The sequence below is a fragment of the Dasypus novemcinctus genome, chromosome 19 (assembly GCF_030445035.2).
Source record: "Dasypus novemcinctus isolate mDasNov1 chromosome 19, mDasNov1.1.hap2, whole genome shotgun sequence".
Lineage (NCBI taxonomy): Eukaryota > Metazoa > Chordata > Mammalia > Cingulata > Dasypodidae > Dasypus > Dasypus novemcinctus.
The window spans coordinates 18210194-18232267 of record NC_080691.1 but is presented as its reverse complement, the minus strand read 5'-3'; the positions used below and the strand labels follow the sequence as shown (position 1 = coordinate 18232267).

General features: G+C 42.2%; 1 protein-coding gene across 1 annotated transcript in view; it reads right to left on the bottom strand.

Moving 5' to 3' along the window:
• VPS37B (VPS37B subunit of ESCRT-I) overlaps positions 1-17913 on the bottom strand; it is a 33543-nt gene extending 15630 nt beyond the window's left edge. Inside the window, exon 1 of the mRNA XM_004455958.2 lies at positions 17732-17913. Coding sequence (XP_004456015.2) covers positions 17732-17842 — 111 coding nt within the window. The 5' untranslated portion in view covers positions 17843-17913. The remainder of the gene's footprint in view (positions 1-17731) is intronic.
• Positions 17914-22074: the final 4161 nt, after the last annotated feature.

Genomic DNA, 22074 nt, shown 5'->3' with positions numbered 1-22074 from the left:
AACGCAGGCCTAATGGTGATGCCGGTAATCCCACCCCACAGGATCCCAGTAGCATGTGCAAATACAACCTAAGGCAGCTCAAGTCAATTCAAACCCTTTTACTGAAAAAATTTAACAGTTGCAAAGTTGGACTGTTTAACATGTTTAAGTCAAAATTAAAGATCTGAAAATAAAAACTACAGTTAAATAACTGTGTAGAACATTATGAAAATATTCTAAAATACCACAATCCTGTGGGTTGTTTGAAGCCATCTCCAAGGTTACAGCCTACATGTGAAAGAAAATTTACCAGCTGCTTATCAAATGTGCCACTAAAACAACCCACTGAACAAACAGAAGACTAAATTACTTTCAACTATTAGAGTAATAAAGATGGCTAATTTTGACTGAGGATGGGCAAAACCCTTCCAGATAAAATTAAACTTTGTTTTCCTCAGAAAGTAGCAGGCAAAGGGATATAAGACAGAAACAATCTCTTCCTTATGGAGCTGGTTTGCATTTTTCAAAATGACTGTTCACATTAAGGGATGAAATAAGAAAAAAATGCAAAAAGTTAGGTCTGAAGATAAAGGGAATAGTCCTAGAAAAGAACAAAGTGTTCTCACACTTTGACAATTGTCTAGCTCTGGAAGGCACAACTTACCAGGGGTTTTGTGTTTGTTTTTCTAAAAGACTTACTTCCTAGTATTCGAGAAAAAACAAGATCTCTCTACTTCTTAGACTTAATAATTACTTGGATAATGGTATCAATAATAAAGAAATACAATAATAAGTGTGAATGATTTTGATGGCTGTCACACACTATGAGGAAGATACTTTATTAGTACCATTGGCCTTATAATAACTGAAGACTCTAGGTGGAGAGCATAGGCATGGGGAGCAGAAGATGGGACGGGCTACCTGAACTGAACACAACGTTAACTGCCTACCTAATCTCCTAGAAGCAAGGAGTTCTCAGACTTGGCCCCAGCCTAGCTAGACCTACTGAATCAGAATCTCAGCAGTTGAGGCCAGGGAATCCAACCCTGGATTCTAACCCCACTTAATCAGAACCAGTCAGCTGCTGGTTAACTGAGAAGTCTAAATAAAGCAGAAAATCACTGAAATTACACACACACATACACACACTGAACTTCCCTAAACATTTTACTCTAAAATATACATTTGTCTTTTTTATTATTATTTAAGGCAAAGGTCTTTTGTGGAGAATGGGTTCACAAACTGAAGTTCCCAAAATGTATGTGTTTTTGTTTTCCCACATAGAACACATCCTTCCATGTGTACCAAGAACTTAAAGACACTGGTCAAGCAATATGAGAGCAGAATCCTTCAAGAATTCTTCATACTATGGAACTATTGTGACTAGTAATGGAAGAAATCATAGCTGATGTGGAAAAAGTGGCCATGGTAGTTGCTGGGGGCAGGGAGAGGGAAGAAGAGATGTGATGTGGGGGCATTTTCGGGACTTGGAGTTGTCCTGAATAATGCTGCAGGGACAGATGCTGGACATTATATATCCTGCCATAACTCACTGGGTGGACCGGGGAGAGTGTAAACTGTCATGTGGGCTGTTAACCATGTGATGTGGCATGCTCCAGGATGTGTTCGCCAAGTGCAATGAGTGCGCTGTGGTGGGGGGGGGGGTGTTGATGTGGGAGGAGTGGGGTGAAGGGGGGTGGGGAGTAATGGGAACTTCATACTTTTTTAATGTAACATTTTTTAAAAAATAAAGAGATCATGGGGGGGGGGGGGAGGGGGAAGAATTCTTTAATTTTCCCCAAGTCTAGTCCACAGCTAATTCACCAGTAATTTTTTTCTAGTGAATCATACCTTATATTAATAACCCTTTCCAAATACTTAGCTCATAGTTTTTATAGAAACAATTCTTTCTCTGCTCACACTCATGGTGCATTAGTTTTACACAGTATTTAATGAAATTACATAATTACATAATGAAATCACATAATAATAATGAAATTATATAAATTACACAGTAAAAGTTTATACACTACTATAATAAATAAAATAGAAATAAACAGGTCTGGGCACAAACCCATTTGAACCTTGGAGAGCAGCAACACAGCTCTGGTGGTGGGAGCAGAAATGCCCAGACATACCAGTCATGACTGCAGTGGAAAGGAGGCCTCACTCACTGGACTTGATGGCAGGAAAGGAGAGATCGACTGCAGGAACATGTCAGTTAAGTGGAGGGACGTCAGCTAACAGACTCTACTGTAGCTTTTAAATCCAGCAAACAACCCATTCCCCACACACACAGAAAACAGCAGCATATGGGAGACAGAATTTCTAAATTATGATTTTCTTAATAGCCCAATCAAATAAAAAGAGTGGTTCCTGGTCAGGACCAACAACCAAAGCATTCATTTGTTTAGTAAGAGCTTAGGGTTTTGTTTGGTTTTCCCCCTTTACTATTTCCTTTTAACCACAGTTAACAAGAAATGCATGTACGAGAACGTTCCAGTCTAGTCTTTACACAGGTGCAAACAAGAAAATGCCTATCCAGGTGAATCCTGCTGAATTTATGTTTGTTAGGACTACATCTTTTGGCAACTTTGCAATTTTTCATGATATGAACTTTTCAATGTCTGACTCATGACGTTTTTATCAACAGATAATATCTACTCTCATTTGACTGAAATTATTCAGTTCTTCTATTCAGTATAAATGAAAAAATGGTATTCTAATCACGGGACTAGCCAAAAGAGAATTATTCACATTATTCTACTTAAATTTCTTAACAAATTATGCAATTATATCTGATATAGGGAATTAGATGGTCTACCTAAGGGAACTGCCTAAATACTGGAAATTTACTTATTTCCCAAAAAGTGTTAAATGATAGTCATCTTAGATTTATGTTCAAAAATGTTAATCACAATATAATTTATGATAGCAAAAATAGCACACAAATATCCAGTAAGGGAATGGTTACATTAAATTATGATCAATGTGATTAAAGTATCATGTGGTTATTAAACCTTGTCTCATAAAAAATAAGAGGGGAGCAGATGTGGCTCAAGCAGTTGAGTGCCCACCTTCCACATGGGAGGGAAGTCGTGGGTTCTGTTCCCAGTGCCTCCTTAAAAAAAAAAAAGACAACGTGCAGACAACAAGTGCAAACAATGAGCAAAAACAATGAGCAAACAGATGAGTTGTGGTGGGGGGATAAAAATTTTAAAAATAAAATGTTCTATGTTGTATTAAAAGAAAAAAATAAGAAGATAATGTCCATAGTGTAATTTTAAGTTAAAAAAAAAAAGCACAAAACCTCTCTATACAGAATGATCCCAGTGCGGGAGGGGCACATAAAATTATATTTTTCTTCTTTATAGTTTTCTATATTTTTCAAAATTTATATAATGAACCCATTAAAAATATTATTTTTAAAGGTTTGATCAGTTGGAATTAAAAATTTTAAATACTATGGAATTAAAATTTTTAAATACTTAAATTAAAGGAGAAATGAGGCCAACTTCTCCTTGATGATGCAGCAGTGTCATTATGAATACAAGTAACTATGGTGCTATCTATGATATATCAGTATACCCATGGGTGATGGATGGATGCATTACATCCATCCCTTAAACAATCATGTGCCAAAGAAGCCCCATGGAACCCATTCCCATGAGATTCGCCACCAAGAGTTCTGTGATTAAGTTTGGGAAATATTGCACATCACATGTGCACCTCCATAGCATCACCACAAACCCAGGAATAAGGAACAAAACACAGACACAAACCAACCTGCTCTTATTTAACTCACTGGTTTCCCAAATTTAATTACCATGAAATTCTTTTTTAATGTAACAACCATTAACACCCACAAAATTAAGGCTCTAAGGAACACTCAGGGAGACACTGCCCTAAATTAAATGGCCCCAAACCACTTGGTTAGCGACAGTAACAGCTTCCATTTACTGGGTACCCTATTGTCAGGCGCTGCATTAAGCACTTTACATTTTATTTAATCCTAATAATCTCAATAAGGCTGGTCTTATTCATAGCCCCCATTTTTAAAATGAGGAAACTGACATTTAGAAAGGCTACAGGGAAACGGACTTTGGCCCAGTGGTTAGGGCATCCGTCTACCATATGGGAGGTCCGCGGTTCAAACCCCGGGCCTCCTTGACCCGTGTGGAGCTGGCCATGCGCAGTGCTGATGCGCGCAAGGAGTGCGCCCGTGAGGAAAGCCGCCCAGCGTGAAAGAAAGTGCAGCCTGCCCAGGAATGGTGCCGCCCACGCTTCCCGTGCCGCTGACGACAACAGAAGCGGACAAAGAAACAAGACGCAGCAAATAGACACAGAGAACAGACAACCAGGGGAGGGGGGGAAATTAAATAAATAAATAAATCTTTAAAAAAAAAAAAAAATAGAAAGGCTACATACTTGCCCAAATTTTCCTAACAACCCAAATAACTCAATCACTATAGCACTGACTTGACTTTCCAATCTGGGAGCAGGTTTTTATAGCTTTTGTTTCCTCTTTCTCTGTCATTTATTTCTTGACGGTGTTACTGGCTCCGCTAGTCTTTCCCTACCTCCTTTAAAATATGTCACCAAGGTGAGAAAGTGGAGAGCATGGGAAAAATACCGTTGGTGTGACCTATGGACTGTGGTTAACAGCAATATTGTAATATTCTTGCATCTATGCCAAAGATGTACTGTGATGATAATGGGGAGGTATGGAAAAAGTGTGCCAAATATAACTATGGACCATGGTTGGTGGTAATAGTCTGATGATATTATCTCATAATCCACCACAGCGTGGTGTGTTGGTGAAGGGGAGTTGTATGGGTATTCACATGTGCATGATTGTTTTGGAAGTTCACAACCTCTATAGTAAAAATATATTTTTAAAAATAGGGTGGATTGGGGGGAAAATACACCAAATGTAAGATATGGACTATAGTTAGTAGTAATATTTTGATGATGCTCTCGCATAGTTAGTAACAAATGTATCACAACAATGCAAGGTGTTGGCGGAGGGGTGATATATGGGACCCCTGTATGATATGCATGTTTATTTTGTAAATTCACAACTTTTACTATACACTTATTGTTTATGTATGTTCATGTAAGAATGATATACTTCAATAGAAATATAAATTTTTTAAAATTGCCACTGACATGAAAAGGGTAGCCTAGGGATGTAAATATCAGTTGAAAAAAGCTAGAGAATAACCTAGGGAATGAATAGCACAGTGAACCCAGAGGTGGATGAGGACTGTAGTTAATAGGACAAATACAAAAAATGTCCTTCTATGAACTAGAACAAATGTACATCACTACTGCAAGGTGGTAAGAATGTGGAGAAGTATGGGGAAAATACAATTAATGTAACCTATGGATTATAGTTAACAGCAATACTGTAATATTCTTATATCAAAGCCAAAGATGTACTGTGTTTATAATAGGGGGGTATGGAAAAAATATACCAAATGTACACTACAAACCATATTAATGGTAATAATCTGATGACATTATCTCATAATCTGTAACAAATGTTCCACAACAACGTAGTGTGTTGGTGGTGGGGTGCAGTATGGGAATTCCACATATGTGCATGATTGTTCTGTAAGTTCAGAACTTCTCCAATAAAAATACATTTTTTAAAATGCGCCGACAGAGAAACTATATACCCAACTGTATTACTATTTAAAGAGCAAGGTAAGACTCAACCAGTTGTGCTCTGAGTCCAGGGCACAGCCTTGAGGTCAGCTATTCTGGCTGGCCAAACAAAGCCCTTTCAAGCAATCATGTTTCAGCTGGATTCTAACAGCCTCCTCCTAAACTGATCTCCCTGCTTTCTAGTCTTATCCCCCTCAAGGCCATCCTCCCCCAGCTACCAGAACGATTTATAAATCATAAATCTCAAGTGAGCCCACAGCACTCCCCAGTTTAAACTCCTCCAAGTTTAAACTCTCTATCTAAAGGGTCCACAACCCCAGCCCCCAGAGGGGTGTGGGATGTCATCTGCTCCCTGCCTGCCTCTCCAGTCTCATCCCCACTCCATCCACACCTGGAATATTCCTGGGCACACACACACTTCCCAGACCATTCCCCTCTGGGCCTTTGTTCCTGCTGCACATCCCCATGCCTGGTTCCATCTTCCTCATTACCTGGCCAACTCTAACTCATCCTTGAGTCACAGCTCATGAGTCATCTCCTCCAGGAAACATTCCCTGCAGACCTCCCCCAGCCCCCGCAAAGGCCTGCTGGGCATCCCTCCCATTAGAGTGTTCCCACATCACACTGTTCAGCCTGTGTGTTCACTATTTGTGAGACAGAGCATACTTGAGTGGACAAAAACTATGTGGTTTAGCAGTTTTCATATCCCCAAAGAGGTAGGTACGCCATAAAGGTTGGATAAATGAATAGCCTTCCTTTACTTCAGCTGTGTTCCTTTAATGAAAGCTGCCATTAATGAGGCACCTACTCATTAATTAGCACCTATGATGTCACTCCACCATATTAGGCACTGGGCTATGGATATGCATATAACCTTAAAGTGCTCGTAGGAGGTGTTTGGTAAAAGGTTTGATTTGAAAAAAAAACATCAGCTATAACATTGCTTGAGATATAATTATTCAAATATCCACTTTTCACGTAAACTCTGGCATAGTAATGAGTGATGGTCCTGACAATCCCACAAAAAAGGCTTGGAAGCTCAATCTACCTCGCCACTTCCATTCTTCCCTATAAAGTTTCCCTGCCTTTGTACAAATGGGTAAGTTAGTTCTTCCCCAAAAACGATGGAATCTGAAAATCACATAGCTGACAAAGGAAATAAATGAATATATAGCCCTTGTCTCAGCACGTTCTAAGAGACAGATGTTGCATATGTGAAGAGCAAGCAGACATATACTCCTTACAGATATCCTGGCAGCATTCCCCATAACAACATTCTGCTACAAATATCAAAAGCCAAATAAGAACAAAGTTGGCATCACTTAACTTCAGAGCACATGGATTCTGCACACGACCTCTGAGGTTCAAACACTTCAGTCTACCTCCAGGTATTTCTTTTGGCTCTTCGGATGTAGTTATAAATACTAAGAATGAGAATGGTTTCAATAGGATGTCAACTTGTCTGTACCAGGTCACTGGACTGGTTTCTCCCTATCCTTCAATGGCCCTCTTTCCTTCTCCCAAACCCATTCATTAATCCTAGTGGCCTTTCAAACTTTTATATTCTCCGCAATTTCAACCAGTAGTTGTAGGTAGCTGGCTCCCAAATTTGGATGTCAAGCAGACCAGTCTCCTCAACTCCAGGACCACATTTCCAACGTGTGTTACATGCCAAGCATGTGCATGTAACTGCCCTGCCAGTCTGTTAAGACTCTGCTGCATACTGTCCCAATGAAATCCTTTCCCAACCCTGCCCCAACCAATCCTCCTTCTGGCTCACTTCCAGTTCATTCTCCTACTCACTTCCAGTTGAAGCCACAGTTATCTTCACTCACTGAGCAGCACTAACCGGGCACATCATGGGTGCCAGGCACTATACTAGGTGCCAAGGACACAGAGATAAATGAGAGAGAATGCTGCTCTCAAGGAGCCCAGGCTAGACAGGGACACAGGAAAGTAAATGGCTTACAAAAAGGGGGTCAAGAGCACAGAAAAGGTATACGAAGAGGCTGCAAGACCAAGTGTCTGTGACTGAGAAGGTGTGGAGAGCATTTTGGATGAGACAGCTGATGAGGAACCTGCTGGCAAGCGGGGCAGGGACAAAATTCCATTAAGTCACAGATGTGTGAAAGTGAGGCCAGTTTGTCTGCATCTTCTCTCCCAGCACCCGAGCTCAAATTCTACTTTCTTTTTACTTCCACTGCTGGGTTTCCACCTCCAATCTGGTCTTCCTGCATCTCCCCACATCAATCCAGCCTATGCTCTGCTGCCAAATTAACCTTCCTCAAGTGCAACTCTGATCAGATTGTTTCTCTGCTCCTAACACTCACTGAAACTCACTGCTACCAAATTAACCACCACGGAACACACACCCTGCTGGAGCTCTGCCCTCCCCAGCCTCTTTCCTTATCATTTCCCTACCTATAATTAAATGAGATCTGGCAAACTAGATAGTAATTCACTCATCATAACACATGCCCCACGCTTTCCTTCCTCATCCGTGCTCCTGCTGTCACCTCTTCGCGATCCCTCATTTCTGTCTGTCAATATCCTACTTACGGAAATAACTACCTAATTCAAGATGGTAGTTTCTTGGGGGAAAGGGAAAATGGGGAGAGGGGACATGCTCAGGATGGAGTTCACAAGGGGCTTTCCATTGGATAGGCTGTGTTTACTTCTGCTGGGTGGCAGGCACACAGATATTCCTCCATTATTCTACATACACTTTTGTAGGTATCACTGTATGAAATACGTATTTTTTAAAAATCTTACCCACCTATCAAAGTCCATCTCTTACACTAGGATCCCAGTCCAGCCTCAATTCATCTGACCTTCAATTTTATTTAAAATTCACATGTGGCCTTTTTCTTACTCTTTCTTGTACTGTAAGGTGTTTGTATACTCATTATATCCCCCAAATTATGATATATATAAAGATTATGCCCTACTCACGGGCAGGAAGGATACCGCACCTTTTAATTTTTAGCAATAATAGTCACTAAGAACTATTTACTGAGTGTTCACTCTGTGTTAGGTACCATGGTAAGCATCTTACACTTAGCTCATTTAATCCTCCTAACAACCCTATGAAGCAAGTTATGATTATCCCCTTATTTCCAAGGAGGAAACTGCAATTGGAAAGATTAAAGACTTGCCAAAGGTCACACTGCTGCTGTCAGAAAGCAATTCTTTTTTTTTTTTAAGATTTTTTAAAAAATTTATCTCCCCTCCCCCCCCCATTGTCTGCTCTCTGTGTCCATTCGTTATGCGTTCTTCTGTGACCGCTTTTATCCTTATCAGCAGCACAGGGAATCTGTGTTTCTTTTTGTTGCGTCATCTTGCTGTGTCAGCGATCCCTGTGTGCAGCGCCGTTCTTGAACAGGCTGCACTTTCTTTCACGCTGGGCGCCTCTCCTTACGGGGTGCACTCCTTGCATATGCCACTCCTGTGTGGCAGGCCACTCTTTACGCACATCAGCACATGGGCTAGTGGGACCTCCTATGTGGTAGGCGGACACTCTATCCATTGGGCCAAGTCCACTTCCCAAAAGGCAATTCTAATGGCAGCTGTGTATACAGGGGAAACACAGATTGAGAAGTGAAAAATTTTCTTGTCCACTTATCAGTTTTTTGTTATTATTGAAATAATGAAAGTGCTCTAATAATGATTGAAGTGATGAATGCACAACTATGTGATAATACCAAGTACCATTGATCATACACTTTGGATGAACTGTATACTTTATTAATATGTACCAATAAAATTGATTTATTTAAAAAAAAAAGCAGTTCTGACTCCAAACCACTACACTATGCCACTGCCTCAAAAATACTTTTTGTGTTTGCTATTTTTAATCAGTTTTATTGATACATACTAATAAAGCATACAATTCATCTAAAGTATACAATCAGTGGTATTTGGTATAATCACATAGTTGTGCATTCATCAGTCAGTATTAGAACATTTCCATTATTTCAACAATAACAATAAAAACAAACCAAAAAAACTCTACCCTCTGATAATCACTTCTCAATCTCTCTATGCTTCCCCTGTCATAAATAGCTGCTATTCTGTTTCCATCTCTCTAATTTATTTGTATTTATAGTTTATATAGTCAGTTTCCTTCACTTCTTTTTTTACTCTTAATGGAAAATTATTAACATATTATTACACACTATTGTCCACAGTTTGCTTTGGTTGTATTCTTGCCTGTTATATAATGTATGCTAATTATCTAGAAAATCACTTTTATCTAAATACTTCATTCTGAACTGCTCACGGATAAACTCAAGTCTTGCTACATTTAATTTTTAAAATTGAGTTATAATTAACAAATAAGGGAAGTGGACTTGGCCCAGTGGTTAGGGCATCCATCTACCACATGGGAGGTCTGCGGTGCAAACCCCAGGCCTCCTTGACCCATGTGGAGCTGGCCCATGCGCAGTGCTGATGCGTGCAAGGAGTGCCCTGCCACGCAGGGGTGTCCCCGCGTAGGGGAGACCCACGCGCAAGGAGTGCACCCCTAAAGAAGAGCCGCCCAGCACGAAAGTTCAGCCTGCCCAGGAATGGCGCCACACACACGGAGAGCTGACACAGCAAGATGACACAACAAAAAGAAACAGATTCCCGTGCTGCTGACAACAGAAGCGGACAAAGAACACACAGCAAATAGACATAGAGAACAGGCAACTGGTGGAAGGGGAGAGAAATAAATAAGTCTTTAAAAAAATTAACAAATAATAAGATGTACAAATCATATGTGTTCAACTACATTTAATTTTTTTTAGTAGTACTTCGTGTTTGGTTTCTATCACTTAGTGTAATTTTTTTTTGCCTGATACTAACATCATGGAACATGTACATTTGTTCAGTTTCAAAGAAAAACAGTCTTACATATGCAATATTATCCATACTCATATTTCATATGAGGTTTCACTATGCTATACAGTCCCATGTTACATTTTTTTAGATTTCCTTCTACTATACATGACCTTAAACTTTCCCTTTCAACCACTGTCATACGGATATATTAGTATCTCTAGTTACAAACATGATGTGCTTTCACCGTTTCTAATTTAAAGACCAGAACACAAACTTTTTAACTAATTCTGCACCAGTTAACCCTCAGCTTTCCATTCCCTAACCTCATTCTAATTTCTGGTGACCTATATTCTAGTTACTAATTCCATGAGTTTACACAATATATTTTTTTAAAGATTTATTTATTTCTCTCCCCTTCCTCCCCCAGTTGTCTGCTCTCTGTGTCCATTCTCTGTGTGCTCTTCTGTGTCCACTTGTATTCTTGTCAGCAGCACTGGGAATCTGTTATCTCTTTTTTTTGTTGTGCCATCTTGCTGCGTCAGCTGTGTGTGCAGCACCACTCCTGGGCAGCCTGCACTTTTTTTGCACAGGGTGGCTCTCCTTACGGGGCACACTCCTTGCACGTGGGTCTCCCCTACATGGGGGACACCCCTGCATGGCATGGCATTACTTGCACACATCAGTGCTGTGCAAGGGCCAGCTCACCACACAGGTCAGGAGGCCCTGGGTTTGAACCTGGACCTCCCACATGGTAGGTGGACGCTCTATCCATTGAGTCAAATCCGCTTCCCTACACAATATATTTAGTTTATAATAGCGGACCCATACAGTATTTTTCCTTTTGTGTTTGACTTGCTTCACTCAACATAATGTCCTCCACATTCACCCATGTTGTCATATGCTTCATGACCTCATATCTTCTTACAGCTGCATAATATTCCATCATATGTATATACAACAATTTGTTTATCCATTCATTGGCTGATGGACATCTGTTTTTTCCCCATCTTTTGGCAATTGTGAATAATGCTACTATGAATATTGGTGTGCAGATGTTTGTTCCTGTCAGTGCTCAGTTCTTCTGGGTATATACCTGGTGTGGTATTGCCAGGTCACATGGCAAATTTATATTCAACTTCTTTAGGAGGGAAACGGACTTTGGCCCAGTGGTTAGGGCGTCCGTCTACCATATGGGAGGTCCGCGGTTCAAACCCCGGGCCTCCTTGACCCGTGTGGAGCTGGCCATGCGCAGTGCTGATGCGCGCAAGGAGTGCCGTGCCACGCAGGGGTGTCCCCCGCGTGGGGGAGCCCCACGCGCAAGGAGTGCGCCCGTGAGGAGAGCCGCCCAGCGTGAAAAGAAAGAGCAGCCTGCCCAGGAATGGCGCCGCCCACACTTCCCGTGCCGCTGACGACAACAGAAGCGGACAAAGAAACAAGACGCAGCAAATAGACACCAAGAACAGACAACCGGGGGGGGGGGGGGGGGGGGGATTAAATAAATAAATAAATCTTTTAAAAAAAAAAACTTCTTTAGGAACTGCCAAACAGTCCTCCGCAGTAGCTGTCCCATTCTACATTCCCACCAAAAGTGAATAAGTGTTCCTACTTCTCCACATCCTCAATACTTGTACTTTTCCATCTTTTTAATAATGGCCATTCTAACAGGCATGAAATGGTATCTCACTGTAGCTATGATTCGCATTTCCCTAATCACTAGTGATGTTGAACAATTTTTCATGGTTTTTGTTTGCCATTTGTATTCCTTCTTTGGACAAATGTCTACAAGTCTTTTGCCCATTTTTTTTTTTTTAATATTTATTTTTATTTATTCCCCCTTCTCATTCCCCCCATTGTCTGTTCTCTGTGTCTATTCGCTGTGTTGGCCCATTTTTAAAATGGGTCCTTTGTCTTTTTATTGGTGAGTCATAGCATTTCTTTATCACATTTTATACACTTTTGCACCTTAGAGGACTTTACCAAAAGGGTGAAAAGGCAGTGAACTCAATATCTGGAAATCATATATCCAATAGGGGTTTAATAACCCCCTCCCTTTTTCTGGGTAAGAAATAATTCTACTTCCCTTTGCATCCTCAACAATCAGCCCCGGCAGTAGGGAGGGTGTTTGAGAGGGATGGATCTCTTCAGTCTTGTGCCGATTTCCAGGGCAAACAATGGTGTACCCCACCTTGCCTGGAAGGGCTTGCGGGGCACAGCAGACCAAACTTGTCGGCCAAAAGCTGAATCTGCCTGCGGCTGCATCTCTCTCTCTCCTTTTTCCGGGGAAGATGAACCCCTGAGGCCCGTTCTGTCAGGTAGCAGCCACAGGTCAGAGGCCAGAGATTTCAAAGCTGTCTCTTCCAAGGATGGGGGTATTGGGTGCCAGTAGCTGCAGGTGCAGCTTTTACTCGAAGAGTTTTCCAGACGCGATTCTTTTCCTTTGCCCTTCTCTCTGGGTGGTGTCCAGCCTTCCCCTAGTGTCCTAAACCCTAGAACAATTTTTCCAGGCCATTTCTGCCTATCCTCTAGCTATTTTTCTGGGAGAGAAGTGAGTCCTATATCTCTCTAATCCTCCATCTTCCCGGAAGTCCCCTCCAATGTACTTTTTTTTTTTATATTCTTCCCCCCCATCCCCCCCAGTTGTCTGCTCTCTGTGTCCATTCACTGTGTGTTCTTCTGTGTCCACTTGTATTCTTTTCAGCAGCACTGGGAATCTGTGTCTCTTTTTGTTGCGTAATCTTGCTGTGTCAGCTCTATGTGTGCGCTGCACCATTCCCGGACAGGCTGTACGTTTTTCGCATGGGGCAGCTCTCCACAGGGCACACTCCTTGCGAGACACAAGGAACATCCCTGTGTGGCACAGCACTCCTTGCGTGCATCAGCACTATACATGGGCCAGCTCACCACATGGGTGAGAAGGCCCTAGGTTTGAACGCTAGACCTCCCATGTGGTAGAGCGCTCTATCAGTTGAGCCAAATCCACTTCCCTCCGTTGTACTTTTAGTAAATGTAGAAGTAAACAGAAAGGAAATAAAATAAGTGATTAAATTGCATCTAAGCCAGTTTAGGAGTGAGCATCTACTGAAGACTTACTCTCCAGGTACTGTCTTTACCTGTTGTGACATTTAGCCTGACAAGAGCCCCCAAAGGCAGGCATTATCACTACCCTCACTTTACAGTTGAGGAATCTGAAGCACAGAGAGTGTAAATATCTAAAACAAGGCCACACAGCTTTCAGCCATGTTCTTTCCACAAAATATTCCTTTTACAAAGAAAATCAGATAAAGTTGATATTCAGAAAATATTTCTGGACACTCAAGGTAATTTTTCACTCTGGAGTTAAAGTAACAGGCCCACTGAAGAAACTGCTTAAACATAAAAGTTGAACCCTTTACATGTGCAATAATGATGATGCAACATAGATAGAAACAAACTCCAGTAATAAACCCTTACTCTTATTAATAGCTTCTAAAAAAGCAAGTTCCAGCAGTGTTCTGACTTCTGAGCTCCTCTTGGGGAGGCAGCCTCTGGATTTCAAGTAAGGTCGGTGCATTTCAATGAGCCTATAATCCGGCAGAAGCTGTGCAGCCCCACACACAAATCACACCAGAACACGCCTTAAGGAAACAGCTTCCTCCAGACCAGAGCACTTTACTTTCCACAAACAATCTCTCTTTCAGACCCCCTGAATTTTCACATTAGGCATTTTTACTCGATACAGGAATAAAGATCCTGAACTTGAATCCTTCCTGGAATCACTGGTTAGGTCCCATCAATCAGCACCACCTCAGAAAGCACACTTGGAGAAGTAACCCAAGAGGGCTGGTTTGGCTACCTAATCCCCTAAGTGAGGTTCGTTTTAAGGGAGGCCATTGCAATTTCAATGGGGTCAATGTGAATGGATTAAGAAAGGCACATTCCACCACGACGTAAAAATAACTTAAAATAAAAACAAAAATGTGTACATATGAAACATCAGCCCATAGCAGAAAGAGCATAAGATCACTAAGGATATGCTACGTTTAGGGAACTGCAGAGTGGACAGAAGAAACAGGAAGAGATAAACACACGGGCACAGAAATAATGGCTACCACTCAGACACTGTTTTAATGTCCAGAGCTGGGCTAAAACTCACACACCACAATTACAACCATGTAACTGAAGCATAATAAACATCTGTGTTTAAACCTAACAGTGAATGCCTTCAAAACCTAGCCACACTTTCCAGCCACCACAAACTATCCCCTCAGGCTCAAAAAGCCTTACTCTACAATTTAAAACACTTCCTCTGACCAATTTAAAAAAAAAAAAAGGCGGGTTCAGGTTAAGAGTCTACGCTGTGAAAGGCAGTAACCGTCGCATCCTAAACCTTCTAACAGACATAAGCATTTTAACCACAAAAAGGTAAAATGTTTCTTAGACTAATGGCCAATAAAAATTCACTGAAGATTCTTGAAATAAGACCCCATTAACTTGTTGGAGAGATCTGTTATTAATGATCGCCAGGAATGTTTCTACAAATAGAGGACTACGAATCATTATTAGTAATTACAATTATACTTCGCTGAAAACTATGTGCTGTGTTAAGTATTTGATCCTCACATTAATTCCTTGAAATAGACAGTATTACATTATCCTTTCCCAACAGAAGCGTAGAGAGACGCTATGACTTGCTTTCAAATCACAAAGACAGAAAGTAGCCAAGTCCAGCCTGGACTCTACAATCCTCAAACCTAAATGATCTTTAACACTATATTACAAATATTTCATTTGCTCAAAAGTTGACAATTCACAAAATGTTCTCTTTTACCATGTCTACAACCACATAAAAATAAATGGACGCAAAACAGGTAAGGGAAACTACCTAGGCCAAACGTTCGGTTATTCACCTTACCCCATCTCCATTCCTTCAGAAACCCACCACACAGAGTCAGGGAAACAGGACTTGTTAGGTGGGACGCTAGTGGTCAAGTGTGCTACCTGGCTAAGGTACTCTGGCTTTCACATTATGTTTCCTTGTTTTAAAAGCACTACACCCTGAAGATAATCTACTGCTGAGTAATTTAACTTGAACTATGCAGTCTAATCAAGTGCAGTTCAGTCAATCCTCAGCATTTGTGTAAAGTGTTCGGGAATGAAGGTCACCTTTACTCAAAACACACACACGCACACACAATTCCTGCTATATTGACTTGCCTTCCCCTTTAAATAATAATCTCCAGGTTCTTATGTACAGGAAACAAGTGAAGGGATCCCTAACAGTATCTAAGTCAGCAGAATTAACTTGACTTTTTCCACAATCTTTCCTCTACTAAAAGAGTTTATTTCTATTCCATTCCACCAATACTACCATAGTACTGTTATTACTGAAACAGAATAGTCACATATAGCAAAATAACTTGTAATCAGAATCACAAATTAGAAAAATATAACTACCATTTTATTATTAAACCAGAAAGACACCCTGCTGACCATCAACAAACGGTCTCCCGGCAACTGAAAAGCATAGAAACTAAGCAAAGAATTTCTTTCTTTGGAGACATGAGACTCTCATTCAGTAAAGAAAGATGGATTTTGTCACTTATTCTTCTCCAAAATGAAAAGTGCCACACGGAGACCATAAATGGGGTAAACTGCATCTCAGAGCAACATTCCATGTGCCAAGTTACAAAGCCCGTGAATACAAGGGGTGTATTAATGGAAAGACTGATACCATCTTACTACAGTGGCTTCTCTGTGGCTCAGGACAAAGATCTGTTGAGGGTTTTCCAGTGATTTTGAATGTGCAACTTCCACACAAGCTCCTTTTCAAAGGAGTGCTAAGCAATCCCTCTTCGGAAAAAAAAGCTAAGCCAACCCCGCCAACCCCCCCACCCCCCCGGGGGCTTCTGGGTGAGAGGCTCAGCGCTGTAGGCATGGGAAGGGAGACTCAGAGACAAAGGAGTAGGAGCTGGGAGAGGTGGGTCCAGCCTTGAGTCCACTTGGCTACAGAAGAACCAGACTCACAGGATCGGACTTTCAGAGAGGAGTCCAAAAGGGTTGGGAGAAAGGCAGGGAAGAGAGAGAAGGAAGAGTACGTTGCAACTCTGCGAACGTGAAATCAGTCAAGCCTGAGAGCAAACCACAGGGCAAAGTATTGGGTAAGATAACCAGAAACTGAGGCGGGCACATGCCTTCCAGAGGCTGGGCAGGCGCCCTAGTCTCCAAAGAGGTCGGCGTTGGCGGTCAGCCCCCAAACCCCATTTTATCTTCTCCTAGACAGAGCTCCAAGAAACTTCTTGACTCCAGTGTGGGTAGGACACTCTGGGACAAAGCCAACCAGCCATACTCAGTGCACACATCTTCCATGGAGGGAGAAACTCTAATGGAAAAAGGGATTCTGCAGTCATCCTCAGGCCCCTCTGCCAACTCCGCAAGGACCCCTTCCCAGTGATGTCAGACCCTGGAGGGGCCCCAATGGCGCTCCTGGACCCTTCATACCTTATCTTGGCTATATGCCGGTGCCTTCTTACCTCCCAGCTTCAGAGAACTCTGCCCCCACTCTAAAGCCCAGCCAAGAACACTGCACCCCTAAAAGCGGGAGACCCTTGGCCCCCAAACCCTGTCTTGGAACCCCCAATCCTCTCCTAAGACTCATATCCAGCTAGTCCCCTCTGCCCCCAAAACCCACACTCAGCCTTCCAATACCTGTCTCAACCACCCTGTACACCCCCACCTTCTCCCCAAAGGCCCCCAAACTCTGCTTCAGATCCAGCCCTCGGCCCCTCAGTCTGGTCTCAGACACCCGTAATACTAGTCTCAGACTCGGTCAACGACAGCCCCCTCCACCCCTCCCGAAGCCAGTTTCAAATCCCTCCAATCCCTCCTCGCCTCCCTACAACCCACCATAGTCCTCTCCGCTCCCAAATCCTCGTTCTGGGCTCTCTAATGTCCGCTTCAGACCCTGCCCTGGGTCCCGAGACCCTCCCCAACGCCACCTCAGGACCCCCAGTCAGCTCCCCGGGCCCCGCCTCAGTCCCGGGCTCGGGTCCCTCCGTCCCCCACTCGCGTCTCAGGCGTCCCCTCCATTTCCCGCCGAAACACCCGTCGCGGCCCCCAGCTCCGGAGCCCCGGTCTCAAATCCCCACTTCCCGCCCCACTCCCCTCCACACAACTTGGGGCAACGCAATCGCCTCCGCCTCGGGCCACCTCGCCGCGGGATCCCGTCCGCGCGAACCTCGCTCCAGGCTCCTCAGCCACCGCCTCGGGGCCCCGCGCGACTGACCTCCTCCATCTTCTGCACCATCTCCGCCAGCTGCCCCTCGTCCTCCAGCAGCTCGTTGAGCTGCACCAGCGAAAGGCCGGCAAAGCGGGCTTCGCTCCCGGTGCCCGCCATCCTCGCCTCTCGGCCACCGCCGCCGCTCGAGTCGCCAGGCTCCGCCGACCGGAAGCGCCGCCCTCTAAGGCCCGCCCCCAGCGGGGGGGGGGGGGCACGTGACGCCAGCCCTGGTGCGTGACGTCATCGCCGCGTGGGCGGGCGGACGTGACGTGGACGGCGGCTGGGGCGCGTCTGAGGGGAGGTCTCTGGGACGGTGGGGGTTATTTTTAAGGGAGGAGAAGGGGGTTGTCTCTGTGAGTGACAGTCATGATGTCACCCTGACACAGGAGACTGCGCCGTGATGTCATAAGAGCGTTTTACCTTGAGGAAAAGAAATAACCGAGAGCCAAAGGAAGGCAGTGGGAAGGAAATTACTGCAGCCTAAGCCCAGCCTGCCCGAGAGAACCCTAAAGAAGGGAGCTTTAAGGAGCGACAACTAAATGTCATTTGGTCCCTCGAAATTGTGAAGATGCCAAGTCCTTCATTTAACAAATCTTATCGATACTTGTGTACTGGGCATTGGACATACGATAAAATAAAAAGACCTCTGCCTACATAAAGCTAACAGGGACCGAAGAAGCTAATAAAAAAATTAAAAATTAACAAGTAAACAAATTAAATGATTTAATGATAAGTTATGAAGGAAATGGATATTGAAATAAATGAATAATAGGGAAGACCTCCTTTAGAAAGCATAGCAAAAGATGGCTCTCTGGGAGAAAGCGACATGAAAGATGAGAGCTGAAGGATGAGAAGGGAGAAGCCAGCCACCATTATTGTAGGAAGTCAGAGGCAGTGGCACCAGAATGTGCAAAGGCCTTGAGACAGGACTAGCTTGGTATATTCAAGGAATGACAGAAGGCCATATGGCTGAGGCAGTGTGAGCAAGGGCCTATGGTAATGGCCCTTTTGCACCACCTCAGAAGCAGCAACTAGACATCAGAGTTTCATGAGTCAAACTGTGCATGAAACATTATCATTTAGGATGCAATTGCTCAGTATCCCCAGCAATCTAAGAAAACCCCTTTAGATCCAGGAGTCTGGGAACTTGTTATCTGGCTTTAAAATCTGCCAACGTTCTACTTGGAAGAAATTTAAGGCTAAGGTTAACCATGACTGCCCCCGAGTTTTACCTATAGGGAAACTGAGGCACTGGGAGAAAGGGGTAAGGTTTTTTTTTTTCAAAATCAAGAAACAGGTCTTTTGGTTGCCAATCTGGCTGGCATCCACCATGCTGGCATCATACCACATTGACCCCTGTGCCTAACTCAGCACTGGGCACAATGGAGCATTCAATAATCACTTATTAACTGAGGGGCTTTATGCATAAAGGTGATGCTTCTGCTCCGTCAGTAGAACATAAGGCTTGAGTTTTCTGGACCTTAGACACATTGGACTGGGCTCCACTGACCCATTCTCTCTCTCTCTCTCTCTCCTTCTAGCCCGTGTGACTAAGGACACACTTTGGTAGGAAAAATGAGGAAAGTTAGAGGAAAAGTTATGTGTAAGCAAAAGGTCTTATTGAGTTCAGAAAGGACACTCAATCATTTCTTCCTTTGAACTTGTTAAAACTTGGTCAAGAAAGGTGGCTTTGAGGAGAAAAAGCCACAAGAGGAAGAGGATATAGGAAGTTAAGATTACAGGCAGGATAATACCTGTTTTTTTGTGTGTGGGTATTTGTTTTCCTTTCCTTTCAGGGAAAGAGTAGACCTGTCAAATTAAGAATAGTTGCTCTATTTCTAGGAAACTGGCACCAATGAGGCTTAACCTACCCACAAATTTCCCCAAAGAAGGTGAGAATAAGGTTAGGGGTCAGAGCACTCCAGAATATGGAGGGATAGGGTGAGTTAGCCAAGGACACACAGCAAGAACAAACTACTTCTGAATGACACCTTTATACACTGTCTACTAAAGTGCTAAGTTCAAACGAGGTTCCCATCCAGCCTTGCTCAGTCCTTTTATACCTCTTCTTCAACCTGTTTTCTGCCACCAACTCAGCTGAGTTACACACCATTTCTTTTGTCAAACAGAGCAAACCAAAGAATCATCTTGTTTTCTACTGCTCTAAAAGCTTCTTGTCACTCTTAAAAATGGTTGCGAGAAGAAAAGAAAATTAGTGTCAAGGCTTCCTTTCACTGGCGTGAAGGCTGTTGATAAACTGTGCGGGTGGACGTGTACCTTTCCCCCAGTTTTGTTCGGCTGATATTTGGGTTTCTGTACCTATGACTGCCTGTAATATTTGTGGGCTAATATTTTGCTCTGGCAAATCGAGGGCAATGTATGGATGTGCCAGGGCTCTTCTCTCAATCGCAACTTTGTTGCCTACGCAGTGAAACTCCTGTTAACACAATACTGGGAATTCTTTGGAAAGCATATTTCAAAAAAACACACAACCTTCCCATAGTTGAACCTTAAAGTCTTCTGGCCTTGGGATTAGAATTATTTCTCTTTGATGGAAGCTAATAGAGTTATTCATAAGATTTTCCAGTGTGACAAGCTGGGAGGAAACGTGTTAACCTGATAAAATGGTATTCATAGCATATGCTATACGGCTCTGAAGGAATTTATTCCTGCAGGCATCAGGTGGGGCAGCCATGCCCTTCTCAAGACTCACAGCCTGACATCACCAGCATCATCATTGTCTTGTATGAAGGTATGAATGCCCCAATTGACCTAAGCTCTAGTCAACAAGAAAAAAAACATTTTAGACACAGTCCTTGCATTGGAGAATGAGAAGAACTATACAAATATAGAAGAGAGTTTTAAAATTATATTCAAAATCTATATTATTTTGTGTTTGTTTGTTTTAAAGTGGAGGATACAAGAAAGTTGGTTATTTTGATTTGAGATTTGTCTTTATAGATTATTTGGGGGTCTCCCTGTTTTTTTCTTCCATGTGGGGTTGGTTTAATGAACTATTTCCGGTGTTCCAGGAACAAAAAAAAAAGCCAATTAGAATAATAGCTATCCTCTGGAGAGGGATAGAGGAAATGGGATTGAAGAGGAAGGGAAGTACAAATTATCACAGCCTGATTTCCTTTAAAGGACATACTCCAGCACTGCTAAAAATTTACTCTTCTTACTAATTGTTTAAAGAAAAGAGTTTTGGTAGATTTGAAGATGTTCATTTCACTTTTATGTCTCTCACCAAAAGCATTTCTGTTTTGCACAACTGTTTCAAATAAAAACAAGAGATAAGTCTGCAATTGCCTAATAAAGGTATTTTTACCTCTTATGCTAATTAATGGATAGGCCTTCACAGGAAAGAAATCTGCATGATGATTCAACATTTGCTTTCATCAAGATGCTTTCTCTGGCTATTCCTGGAGAAGACCCCCAGTATCTTTGAATCTCGGAACTTTCCTCACCAAAATGGCCCTTAGAATGTGACCCTGCAGGGTTTAGTTGGTTGTTTTTTTTTTGTTTTTTGTTTTTTTTTTTTTGCCTGTCTTGGCCCTGCAGACAAGTCACAGAGGCAACAATCTCTTCTAGGCATAATACATACATTATAATGAACCCAACAATTTCCAGAACATTAGATTCATACACCAGGATATTAATTCAGTCCTAAAGTTCACTTCCAGTTCTGACAATATTGAAAAGTCTAAAATATGAGAATTTGAGAATTGTGGTTATCACACTTAAGGTGATTTACATGTTGGTAAAACTACAGAGACCTATTTCCAGGTATTGGTTTTGTAAAGTCTCTAGGGAGAAACTGAACCTCACTTAAGATGGTATTTTTAAACAGAATCTTTAGAGTTTTTGTTTTGATTTGGGTTTTAGCCATAAAAGTAATCCGTATCTTTCATCTCTTAGCTGGATAATGGGTTTGTTATATTATTCTCTACTCCTTTGGCAAATCTGAAATATTTTACAGTAAAATATACAAATTGGCATTCAAATTCATAGCAATATTTATTTACTATGAAAGCTGTCCAAATAATAAACAAGTATATAAACAAAAAAATAATAATTTTCTATTCCTATTTGTCCCATATACCAGAGGAAATCACAGGGAACAAATAGTTTTGTGTTCATCTTTCTGAAAATGTTTCTAAATATAGATTAACATGTACATATATAAGGATTCATTTAACAGAAGTAGGATCTCACAATTCTGCTACTGGCGTATTTCGCTACAACATAATCTTTTAAGGGCTGTAGAGTATTCCATGGCATCTATGTGTGAAAATTTGGAATTCAAGTTGTCCAAACATTAATGTGGCAATGAACACTCTTGTGTAAAC